The 12,866-nt window shown below is 29.4% G+C and overlaps 1 protein-coding gene across 1 annotated transcript; it reads left to right on the top strand.

Moving 5' to 3' along the window:
• Positions 1-1,277: 1,277 nt before the first annotated feature.
• On the top strand, positions 1,278-3,441 carry LOC114733134 (cytochrome P450 714A1-like). Its single transcript, XM_028920540.1, has 5 exons — positions 1,278-1,587; positions 1,669-1,895; positions 1,997-2,247; positions 2,346-2,781; positions 2,895-3,441. Exons 1-5 carry the CDS (start codon positions 1,278-1,280, stop codon positions 3,318-3,320), a joined length of 1,650 nt encoding a protein of 549 aa, XP_028776373.1. The 3' UTR covers positions 3,321-3,441.
• The last annotated feature ends 9,425 nt before the right edge of the window (positions 3,442-12,866 follow it).

The following is a 12,866-nucleotide window of genomic DNA, read 5'->3' as shown; positions in this document are numbered from 1 at the left end:
AATAATTGACAATACTTAAAAAGCAAATGATAACTCATTTTTATAATAATCTCTGATTTAAGATTTTGAAATTTAAGACATATTTTTATTTTAGATTTTCCATAGAGTTTAACTAAGATTTATAACTTTATCTTTTTTTTTATAAATATTACTTCTAATTCTAATTATAAAACTTTATTTATAAATAAAAAGTAGTGTAATATAAAAATAATTCTATTACACACAGGTTTGAGTGAAATTGCAATATTTAAGTCAAAGCATGGAATAGCGTGACACTTTTCCGTGGGAATGTGCGTGTCAGTTACTCAGATGTTTTCTCTACTTTCTCGCTGTTGTTTTTTTCCCTCTTGTTTTTCCTTGCCACCGTTTATTTCTCTTTTTTAATAATAAAATCAAATTACGCACACAATAGAAGACAAAGAGCACAGATAGCAAAAGAGGAAAATAATCGGAGCTTCTAGTCAATAACAAAGAAAATAAATTTTGTTGGAAAAAAAAACAAGGAAAATAAATTTTACATCCTACAGAATTTTATCAGAAGAAAATAGAAGTTGGAAAATAATTTTTTTTTTGGTCGGCAAAGTTGGAAAATTTAGCAGGAGGGCATGCACATGAAAAAATATTTGTTAACACCCATTCAAAACCAAGCAGAGCACGTCATATTCTTATTTTAGAGATATCATTAATATCATATTTTAATTTATATTAAATATTTATAAAATATAATCAGGTAAAAAAAATTATAAGAAAAAAGAATTAAAACTTTTTATGATGCCTACATAGAAAAAGAGGGAGAACCTGGGAAAATAAAAAACGAGGGTATTGAACTTTAATAACATATAAATTGTAAATTAATATTTAACACATGAATAGTTCTAAGTGCATGAATCTTAAATAAATAAGAACATGAACATCATTCTAGATACATTTACATGACATTACTTTGAGTGAACGTACGTAGTACATGTCAATAAATATCTCCATAATCAAATTATGTATATATAACAATAAAGATATTTTCATTTTCAAGCCGCAGTTTATTTTCAACCTCTTATGCTCCAATTTAATTTCAAAATTTGGCGCAAATTCCCATAAACAATGGATTTGTTTTTTATTGTAGATACAGAATACTTGAAAGCATCCGCAAAAAATGCCAAACCTGCGTCCGTTATTGTTCAGGCTTGCACGATGAGAGCCAAACTCTTTTTAAGAGCAATGAGTAACAGTGTTTATTAGGCTCAGTTGTTACAAAGGAGAGAGAGGGAGGAGGGAGAGAGATGGAAGGTGGTGAATGGGTATGGCAATGGCAGGCAACATCAAAGGAGATGGTTTTGTCAGTGGCAGCCATTGTTGTGAGCTTCATGGTACTGATAATATGGAAGAATCTGTGGCTGAAGCCTAGAAGAATCAGATCAATTCTGGAGAAACAAGGCATCAAAGGACCAAAACCTTCTTTCCCTTTGGGAAATCTCTCTGAGATTAAGCGTATTCAATCACAGTTCTCAAATATCTCTTCTTCTTCACAGCAAGCTGAACAATGGTTTCACTCTCTCTTTCCATTTCTCCAACATTGGAGAAAGCAATATGGTACGTGCGTGTCTGTTTCTCTGGCTGTCTGTAAATATCTTAATTTTTCTTTGTATATAACTATGATGATGATGAACATAGGCGCAACATTCATGTACTCCACTGGACACAGACAGCATCTTTATGTGGGAGATCCCAAACTGCTCAAAGAGCTAAATCGGATAAAGACCTGGGATCTTGGTAGGCCTACCTATATTTCCAAGCCTTTAAAGCCATTGTTGGGTTCTGGCATTTTCAGAGTTAATGGACCCCATTGGTTTTTCCAAAGGAACCTTATTGCTCCTCAGTTTTACCTCTCCAAGATTCAGGTTTACCCATTTTTCCACTACTTATTTTATATGAACTAGTGGTCTGTTTGTGTGTGGGTGTATTCATATTTTTATTGTTGTTGTTGGTGTGGAATTTGCAGAACATGGTGGATTTTATGGAGGAATCTACGAGGGAAATCATGAGGAAATGGGAAAGGATTATAGAAGAAAGTGGTGGGAAAATGGCGGAGATTGTGATTGACAATGACATGAAGGAACTCACTGCTGACATCATTTCCAAGGCTTGTTTTGGTGGATCTTATGCTTTGGGAAATCAGATTTTTGCTAAACTCACAGCCTTGCAAAATGTTCTCGCTAAACCCAATGTTCTTTTTGGATTTTTATACCTCAGGTTTCATTTTTGCCTTCCATCCTCCATCTTTTCTCTATTTCTTCATCAACAACTCTATATATTTGACAGTCTTTTATGTGTGTTGTTCTCATCATCAGGATTCTTCCCACCAAGGAAAATAGACAGATATGGAGGTTGCAGAAAGAGATAGAACAGCTGATTCTGAAAGTAGTTCACCATCATAATTTACAAAACCAGTGCCGCACAGATCAGAATAATCATCAGCAGAAGGATCTACTTCAAATAATTCTTGAGAATACAGCTCATGAGGGCAATAATAGCAGCAGTACTCCATGGGGAGTATTGAAGAAGCTCAACCATAAACGCGAAACCCAGAAACTGATTGTCGATATCTGCAAAAACATCTACTTTGCAGGATCTGACACCACTGCTCTTTTACTTACTTGGATCCTTATTCAACTCTCCTTGCACCCTCAATGGCAAGATCGTCTTCGAGCTGAGATCTTTGAAACCTTCCCTGACATATCGCCTCACTGCTTCCATGACACAGACAAACTTCGAAAGATGAAACAAGTTAGTACACACCAGCTCAAACACTTAATTAAATATCATCATCTCTTTCTATTAATGATTCAAACTACTGTGACTGATTCAGTAATGTGATGATATTGTTCTTTGTGGGGTAGCTGTCAATGGTGATTCAGGAGAGTCTGAGACTGTATGGGCCAGGAATAACAACTTCAAGGGAGGCACTGGAAGAGACGAAGGTGGGGGACATGGTGGTGCCAAAAGGAACAAACATTTTGGTGTTCATCACTGCGATGCACAGGGACAGAGAGATCTGGGGAGAAGATGCTGATGAGTTCAAACCAGAGAGGTTCGAAAGAGGGGTTTCAGAAGCTTGTAAGTATCCACAAGCTTACTTACCATTTGGATTAGGAAGTCGAATCTGTGCAGGCCAGAACTTTGCCATTATAGAAGCTAAGATAGCTCTGATTCTTCTTCTGGCCAACTTTCGCTTCTCAGTTTCACCGAATTATCGTCACTCTCCTTTCTACAAACTGGTCTTGTTTCCCAAATATGGAGCACCCCTTCTGGTCACCAAGCTCTAATAGATAAATAAGTATTGTGATTCATAGTTATCTCTATCAGAATAACTCTCTACTATGTTTCATGTTTCATTGCAACGCCGAAACTGGTCTCATAATAAAATATATAATTAAATAGAGAAAAGCTTATTTAATTTTCTTGTCTTCAGCTTCACAGTGGAGTTTCTGATGTGTCTCGACATGCATGTAGCAATGAGATATAAGATCACATTACGATTATACACACGCACGCACGCACGCACCTGCTTTACATATGTACGTGTGCGTGTGTGAGGAGTTGCATGCGTTTTGTTTCAGTGTCTAAGCTTCGACTAACGTGACTCCTTGTCAGCATATGTCAGATTCCTCGTGTTGTTCATTCTTTGTTTCATCCTTTCTTTTGCTACCTCCGATACTTAATATATAAAAACTATATAACTAATTTAAGTAAATTAAGAAAAATAATTAAATTAGTTATTTGCAACGTATAAGATCACAATTTACTTTGTCTCTCATTTTTTTTTTTTTCAAAATAGTCATTGTATTAGTTGTACATGTTAAAGGTTCAATCAAATAGTAATTTTAGTTAATATATAATTAGCAAAAGTATTTTAAGAAATAAAACACCTAATTATTACAAATAAATAACTCAACAAACTTATTTAATCTATTTAAATTAGTTAGTTAGCTCTTATATTAAAGACCAGAGATAGTATCACTTACAACATCAACAAATTGTGAGCAGGTAAAGTTTCAGTCGTGAAATTTTTTTATTTTTTTTTGCTAAAACATAGATATCTTTCTATTAGAAACAATCATATTTGAGACACTGTCAGGCACTAAATGTGGGTACCTCTCTCAATGGAGATTCGAATCTTGTTTCGTCACATTGTGAAGGACTAGCTCCTTCTACTAATTAAACCCAATCCCTGTTGGTTTTCAGCCGGGAAATAATATGCATGGGCCAAAATCTGACGCCAGAAGGCCTTTCATACTTTTGGGCCGGCTTACACATGGGCCTTAGGATCATAAATCCACTTATCAAATTGCTCCACCGTTTTTACCTCTCTTTTATTCCCCAAAGGAAACTGATAGCGACGTGTGTGTGGGTAAATCTTTGGCCAGGGCTTGGATGGTTTTTTTTTATAAATAATTTCGTGTGGTGCATAGGTTAAATCTAATTTATGACTAAAAAAGTTTATATTTAGAAAGAAAGAAAGAGAACAATAAATGAAAATCAATTCAATTGATAATGATGTGATTTATATTTTGAGAAGACACAGATTTAAACCCTACGCTCAACTTGGAAGCTTAATCCAAAGATGTTATTACAAACACTGTATTTTTTAAAAAAGTATTTAGGCCAGTAAATTCATAACCGAATTCTCTTTTTCTTTTAGTATTGGTGAAAAAATTTTAATTGTAAAATTTATTGCTCAAAGATACTCAAGAACTCAGGTCCTCAAATGGGCGCAACTTATCTTCAGCATATGCAATTTTTTTTAATCTATGTGCAAGTTCTTTGCTTTGCACATAGTTAAAGATAAATTATGCATACGCAGGGCTTGTTTGGAACAGCAATCAAAATCTTCAAAAACAATACTTATATCGTGATTTGTGAAATATGAGATAGATATGTAAATACTCCTTTAGTCCTATTTATAGGACAGAGAGAGAATGTATTTTTTGGTCATATTTATAAGGCAGTAAGAGAAATTTTTTGTGTAGATGTACAATTTTACTTCTCATTTATTATTGTGTTGACTTTATTTATATAAGGTATAATGTATATTAAATAGAAATAAAGTTGGAAAGTTATTAAATTTTAAATGAAAGTTAATGAAATTTAAGATTTTTCTTGGTATGTGTGAAACATGCTGAAAGTTTTTTAAAAATAGGATCAGAGGAGTAGAATTTTGTCTTGATTTGCATAACAATGCTTATAAGCATTTATTTAATAAAAGCATACACAAACAATTCGTAAAGGTTAAGATATTTGGTTGAATTAATAATGCACGTAGTTTAATGTATTATTACAGGATGGATCTGATTTAGAATGATTGGGAAGCTTACATCATACGACATGAACCAAAAAAAAAAAAAAAGTCAAAATGTACAAACAAACAAACAAGGAAAGAAAGGCTTTGCTTAGCTTTTGGGAGGAATAGTTCTTTCCCACTGACCTCTGATTATGACCCCCGAAAGCGGCACGAAGTTTCCCGTCTCCCTAACGCCGTTAACATTCTCTTGTGCCTGCCGTTATGTTTGACAATTATTTTATTGAATTTATTAATAATTTTGATCTTTTTTTATAGATTCTTTAAAATTTGATAACAGTTTTGATGATTTTTTATTCATTCTTTAAATTTAGTATTTCCCGACCTTTAACTTATTGTAATTCAGTTTTTATATTTATAACCAGTTAAAGCTTTAATTTCTCTAGTTCCCGAAATGTTTAAAATGTATGAATTAATATTTTTAATGGATAAATATAAAAATTGAGTTATAGTGAAAGGGTGATGGAGTGAAAACCAAACCGTAATTTTAAAAATAATTTTAACATATATAAAATAAATATGTAAAAAAAATTTGTCTTGATTTGTAAAAAAAAATATTTTTAAAAAACGCTTTTTAGGTATGCCGTACACCTCCTGAGTCAAAGTTCATGAACCGAAATATAACCAAATTCAAAGTATAGAAATTAAATTGTATAAGGTTAAATATTAGAGATTGAGTAGTTGGGAAAAAAATTAGAAATTGAGTTATAATGAAGTGAAAATTATAAGTACATAAAATTAATTTTTTATGATTTTAGTAATTTTCAAATTATTTATTTTGGATTTTTCATTTCAGTGGTTAAATTGAATTTCCTTTTACCCCCCAGTCAATCATGAAGTTGCTGGATTCTCACTCCTCCTCTTGGCGACTTGGGGCAAATATAATATCTCAAGGAAAGGAAGATGCAGCGTGGGGGCCAACTGGCACCTCCAATCTGATTTTCTACTCATTTTATAATATATATTCAAAATTATTAATTATTAATAAAAATAAAAAAAGGACAAGCTGAATATAATTATAATTTTTATTATTTTTTATAGAAATATATTATTGTGGGTGATGCAATTTGCACCGAACCGACTTCTATTTCTATGATGACATAACAGTGCAAACAAATGATTTCATTTTTTTTCTTGTTGTAATTGAACAAGAAAAAACAAAACACCTTAATATATCTCTATAATTATTGAATAAAAACAAATGTTGGAGGCCAGAGAGATTTAGAAGTTTTGATAATGTTGGGAAGTTAGGCTGCCTATGTTTTTTTTTCTTATTCATGTGCTTTCCCTCTTTTTTTTTAATAAATATTTTGAGACATAAAAAAACATATTTTTTGTATTTAATTAATCTATGTTATCAATAAGATTATTTATAATTAAAAAAATTTGATGATGAGAAATAAATTTATATCTGATCAAAAAAAGAAATAAATTTATATGATTTTGTATAATATACAATGTCAAAAGATAGAACCTGCCAAGGACTATTTTTAGGGAACAAGTGTAATTATAGAGATATTTTTATGAAATAACTGAGGCTGTAAATAACGCAGTTATAAAATTAGATAGTGTCATTTCCTAAATAAATTTTTAAATGGGATTTATTGTCAATTTTCTCTTAAAAATCATTTGAATACTGAAAGACATAAAATGTAGAAGATTATAAGTATAACATGAGTGATTCAATAGATTTTGATTCATATATATCCACTTATACAGTACTTCATTGTACGAGATATATATATATATATATATAATTCATCTGTATAGCTATCATTATTTACATCCAGAAAACCGTATGCTTTGAAAAAAGCTTGTACAGTTTGAGAAAGGGTTTTGATTGGTCAAAAAGAAGAATCTATATTAATACTATTTTAATTAATATTATTTATATTAACAAATTAAATTAATTAATTTGTATTAATTTGAATTAATATTCTTTTGGGGAAAAAGTATTATATAGATATTTAAATATAATTACCTAATCAATTAGTGGGTTACATAATGCCATACTCTTAAGTTACATAGTTTTACGCCTCACATCACATGCAAGAACACATGGCTCCTACGTCTCTTTTCGGCTGAGATGATGCTTTGTCTTGTTTTTTTATGCACATGATGAATCTGACGATTTAAAAGAAATAACATATTGAATTTATTTATTTTTTTGGCCAAATATTGAATTTATTTAACAACTTAGATGCGTACATCTGTATATATATAATTTTTTTATTTCATAGTATTGTTATGAAAATTCTATCTGAATCTTCTTTATGTATATGGGTGTGGTATGCAATATTTGATCTTAAGACTTTATATTTAAGCAGTTATAGGACTTATTTGGAGCTCAGTTCAAAAAACACTTTTAAGCAAGTTCACGCAAGTCTAGACAAAACTTTTCTCATATACTTATCTTATATTCCGTAAATCGCATTTAAAAAGTTACTTATAAGTCATTCCAAACAATCAAATAATCTCTTGTTGTTTTCTAATATGACTAAGGATGTGTTTGGGTGACACCCCAAATCATGGTTTGAGGAATAAATCACCCAAACAACCACCCAAAAACTAAAACCATGGTTTTGGCTGGTTTTGAAAAAAGCAAAATTTTTTTGCTTTTGGAGAAAAAAAGGAGAGTGTGAGAGTCTATAGGATATTTATCTTGTTATTTTTTTATAAACATATTTAATCTTATATTTTATAAATATATATACATATTAATTAGAGAAAATCTCAAAAAAGTGATAGCTGAATTTTAAAATTCCAAATCAGTATTAGTTACTGCACTCATAAAGAAAATGACTACATTCAAAGAGCAAATGACAACACATTTTTGTAGTAATTCCTGATTTGGAATTTTGAAATTCAGTAGTCACTTTTTTTGGGATTTTCCCTATTAATTATTTATTAATTATATTATCTTATGTATTATTAATTATGTTAATAAAAAATATATTATTAACAATTTTATTCCTTCAAATTAAAATATATCATAAAATCTATTTTTTCTGTAATTATCATATTAACTTATGTCTTTTTTTTAGTAATTTGTATATATAAAAAGTGCTTTTGATAACAACTATCCAAACACTCTCACTTCTCAAAATCACTTTTTCATAAAATCTATTCTTCCCAGAATCTATTCTCCAGAATCACTTTTTCAAACCACGGTTTGGTTTCATCCAAACACACACTTAAAGGGTGTTTGGTAGACACAAGAAACACTTTTAAAAAGTAATTTTACCTAAATCGAGACAAAACTCCTCTTGCATACTTATTTCATACTACCTCCAGTTCTTAATATAAAATCTTATTTGACTTTTATTTTGATCTTAAATATAAGATCCTAATCCACTTTATCTCTCATATTTATGTATTTTTTCTCAAGGTAGTCCTTCTAGCAATAGTAATTCTAACTAATACACTTGATTATCAAAGATATTTTAAGAAAGACAACACTTATTTATTACAAATAACTAACTTAACTTCTTTTTTAATTTCCTTAAATTAGTCAACTGGCTCTTATAATTAGATCCGGAGGTAGTACTACCTCCGGTCCTTAATATAAGACCCTGTTTGACCTTTATTTTGGTTTTAAATATAAGACCCCAATCCACTTTGTCTCTCATATTTATACATTTTTTTCCAAAGTAGCCCTTCTAACAATGATAGTTCTAGTCAATACACTTGATTAGTAAGGATATTTTAGGAAAAACAATACCTATTTAGGATAAATAACTAACTCAGCTTACTTCCTTAATCTCCTCAAATTAGTCAACTGGCTCTTATAATTAGAACCAGAGGTAGGATATCATAAAATTACTTTTAAAATCATGGTTTGATTTCCTTCCAAACACTTTATAAGATCTGTGGGATCTATTTGATCATATTTGATATTTTAATATATCATGCAAAACGTAGAAAAGTAAAAAAATAAATTAACATCAAATTAAAAAAAAAAGACCAAAACACTTAAAGTAATTTTTTTCCGTGTATACATACCGAAAAAGGTAATTGGGAGAATTCCAAAAAAAATTTTAAATTAGTCTTCTTTGCTATACTTTAATAATAATTGATAAAATTTGAAAAATAAATAACAACATATTTTTATAATTATTAAATTTAAAATTTTGAAGGCATTTTTTAAGACTTTTTTAAAAAAGACGGATTTATATTCTGAAAAACTAGTGACAAGTGACTAAAAGTAAGTGGGGGAGAGGGGACATGTGGCCCCATGAAAATTAAAAAAATATTCTGAGACTAATGATGAACAATTAATTACAAGTGTCATATTCTGGAATTAATAATTGAGCTTCGGCCATTTTTTTTTTGGATGATGAATGATGGAGAAATGTCGCCCACCATATACTATCTACGAGGCTTTATGTGATTCTTTTTTTAATCCATGAATAATTTAATTAATTAAGAAAAATTAGAACTTGTGAGGCGTGTGGCTCGCTTATTGCATTTGCAATGCTAAATTATTGTTAATTTAATTATGAAAACGAAGGTTTGCTCACTTGGCTTATTAATTAAATTGCCTTCACCAGCTATACCGGAAAAATAAAATAAAAAAAGGAAAATAATTTCCTCATGAATTATTAAAAAAGAAAAGAAAAACACAAATATGATACGCGACATAATTAAACCAGATAACAACCACATTGAAATCTTCTCAGAATTTCCTTCTTTTCTTTTACAGTTTTACTCTCAAATCCTATTTTCACCTATAGATTAAAAAATTAATTTAGATTTAATATTTCGTATTATTATTTTAATATTATATAAAGATAATTAAATAAATTTAAACTATTAAATTTTGATTGCACAGTTTATATCACTAAAATATTATTAAAATATTTTATAAATGAAAAATATTTTCTATTTTTATATTATAATTATGAACTATGTAGGTCAAATTTTACTAGTTTAAATTTATTTATTTATTTATAGTATAATATTATAATAATAAATATACTTATAAAATACTCATCCAATTCTTAATATAAGATCTAATTGATGAGTTAATCTCGGTCCTAGATGTAAGACCTATTTCTTATATTTATTAATTTTTTAAAATTATCTCTATTGATACTCTCATGATCAAGTAGAAAAGATAGAGAATATTAAGAAAAATGATTATGATGTTTTATAAAAAATATATCATATTTTTTATAATTAATTAACTTGTTTAATTTTTTAATTTGATCAAATTAGTTAATTCGATTTTATATTAAGTATTGGAGAAATTTAAAGGAAAAATTTTATTTAAGGACCGCAATACAGAATTAATTTCAAAGAGCCCTAAAATTTTCTGAAACTTTACTGCAGGACTAAAAGGGCAATAGCGTTATTTTGTACTGTAGTTCTTAAACAAAATTTTCCCAATATTATTAAATCTAGGCCATTTATGTTCTGGAGATGGGATTCTCAGCGGAAAGAAAAAGGGAGATCCGATGACAACCCATTTGCTAAATTGGACATTGTCTTTTTTTTTTTTTTGGGTCACCGACCTATGAGATTGTTATTCTTAGGGTTAGGTCAGGTTAAAATAATGGTTGGCCAAAAAATAAAAAGGTTAAAATAATGAAGTTGACTCAACGCTTCTTAAGTCAATCCGTATGATATCAAGAGCTCAATAGATTAATTCATATTTTTTTGCCAGCAATTCATATTTATTTAGGTAATCAAATGAAATAAATTTTTGATCATTACCTTGTTACTAAAAATTATTTCTAAGGCTGATAAGTTGCAAAGGCTTTCGTTAATCGTTATCAAGGGTTTTTTTTTTCATAAAAAAAAATCAGTTTGATAAAAATTTGTTTGAATAATACATGGAAAAATAATTTTAAAAAGTTTAAGTAGGAAGAAAAGCTAAAAGCATAAAGTCAGAAAAAACTGATCCAATTTTAACTTTTTTTTATTTAAAAAAGCTGTTTTAAAAGTGTTTCTAAGAATATCATTTTAAACATAAATTAGTTAGTTTGCTATGCCAAACACATTTTGGGCTCGTTTGAAATGACTTATAAATAGTTTTTCAGTTGTGATTTATGAAATACGAGTTAAATATGTAGAGAAGTTTTGTCCGGCTTACTTAAAACTTGTTTATAAGTAATTTTCATTACTATCCCAAATAGAAATAGACCCTTTAAGTACTACTTTCAGCAAAGTATGTTGATTAATTTGAAAAGATTAAAAAAACTAAATAAATTACTTTAAAATGCTTATATTTAGGGAAAAAGACATAAAAATGTCACTTGAACTTCATAATCTCCAAATGGTCTACTGAATTTGAGAAATCCTAATTTGGTCTCAAGAGACCAAATTGGGATTATCATGTAAAAGGAAAGACCAAACTACCCTTCATTTATTTATTGTTTTTAAAATACCAAAACCCCCACTGACCGGCCAGTCGCCGAAGCTCCGACGGCGGTAGTCGCCGGAGCTCTGGCGACCAGTAGACAATTGGTCACCGAAGCTCCGGCGGTCAGAAATAATTTTTTTAAAATTTTTTACAATTTCAGTATAATGATTAACAACATTTGTAACGCTATTAACAACTTCAATATAGCAATTAACAACAAGTTTTCTGAGAAATTCAATAAGTTCTGGCAATCGGAAACAATTTTTTAAAAAAATTTTACAACTTCAGTATAATGGTTAACAACTTTTATAACGCTATTAACAACTTCAATATAATAGTTAACAACAGGTTTTCTGAGAAATTCAACAAGCTCCGGTGGCTGGAAACAATTTTTTTGAAAATTTTTACAACTTCAGTATAACGGTTAACAACTTTTGTGATGCTATTAACAACTTCATTATAACAGTTAACAACAGGTTTTCTGGGAAATTCATCAAGTTTCGGTGGTCGAAAATAATTTTTTTGAAAATTTTTACAACTTCAGTTAACGGTCAACAACTTTTGTGATGCTATTAACAACTTCAATATAGCAATTAACAACAAGTTTTTCAGAAAATTTAACAATTGGTCGTCAGAGCTTCGGCGACCGAAAACAATTTTTTTGAAAATTTTTACAACGTCGGTATAATGGTTAACAATTTTTGTAAAGCTATTAACAACAGGTTTTTCAAGAAATTCAAAAAGTAGCGTTTTTGCAACTTCAATAATGCCGTTAACAAGTTCTGTAACTCTATTAACAACTTCGGTATAGTATTTAACAACATGTTTTCTTAAAACTTAAAAAAAAAAAAAAAGCATTTTGACAACTTTAGCAATTACTTTTTTTTTAAAAAAATTTTTTTACAACTTCAGTATAACGGTTAACAACTTTTGTAATGTTATTAACAATCTCAGTATAGCAATTAACAACATGTTTTCCAAAAAATTCAAAAAGTAGTATTTTTACTGAAAACCTGTTGTTAACTGCTATACTGAAGTTGTTAATAGTGTTACAAAAGTTGTTAACCGTTATACGGAAGTTGTAAAAATTTTCAAACAAATTGTTTTCGGCTGCCGGAGCTCCGGTGACCAATTGTTAAATTTTCTGAA

This window comes from Neltuma alba, unplaced genomic scaffold (assembly GCF_004799145.2).
Source record: "Neltuma alba isolate B1F8T4 unplaced genomic scaffold, ASM479914v2 tig00002582_pilon, whole genome shotgun sequence".
In the NCBI taxonomy this organism is placed as follows: domain Eukaryota; kingdom Viridiplantae; phylum Streptophyta; class Magnoliopsida; order Fabales; family Fabaceae; genus Neltuma; species Neltuma alba.
This window is presented reverse-complemented; position numbering and strand designations above follow the sequence as displayed.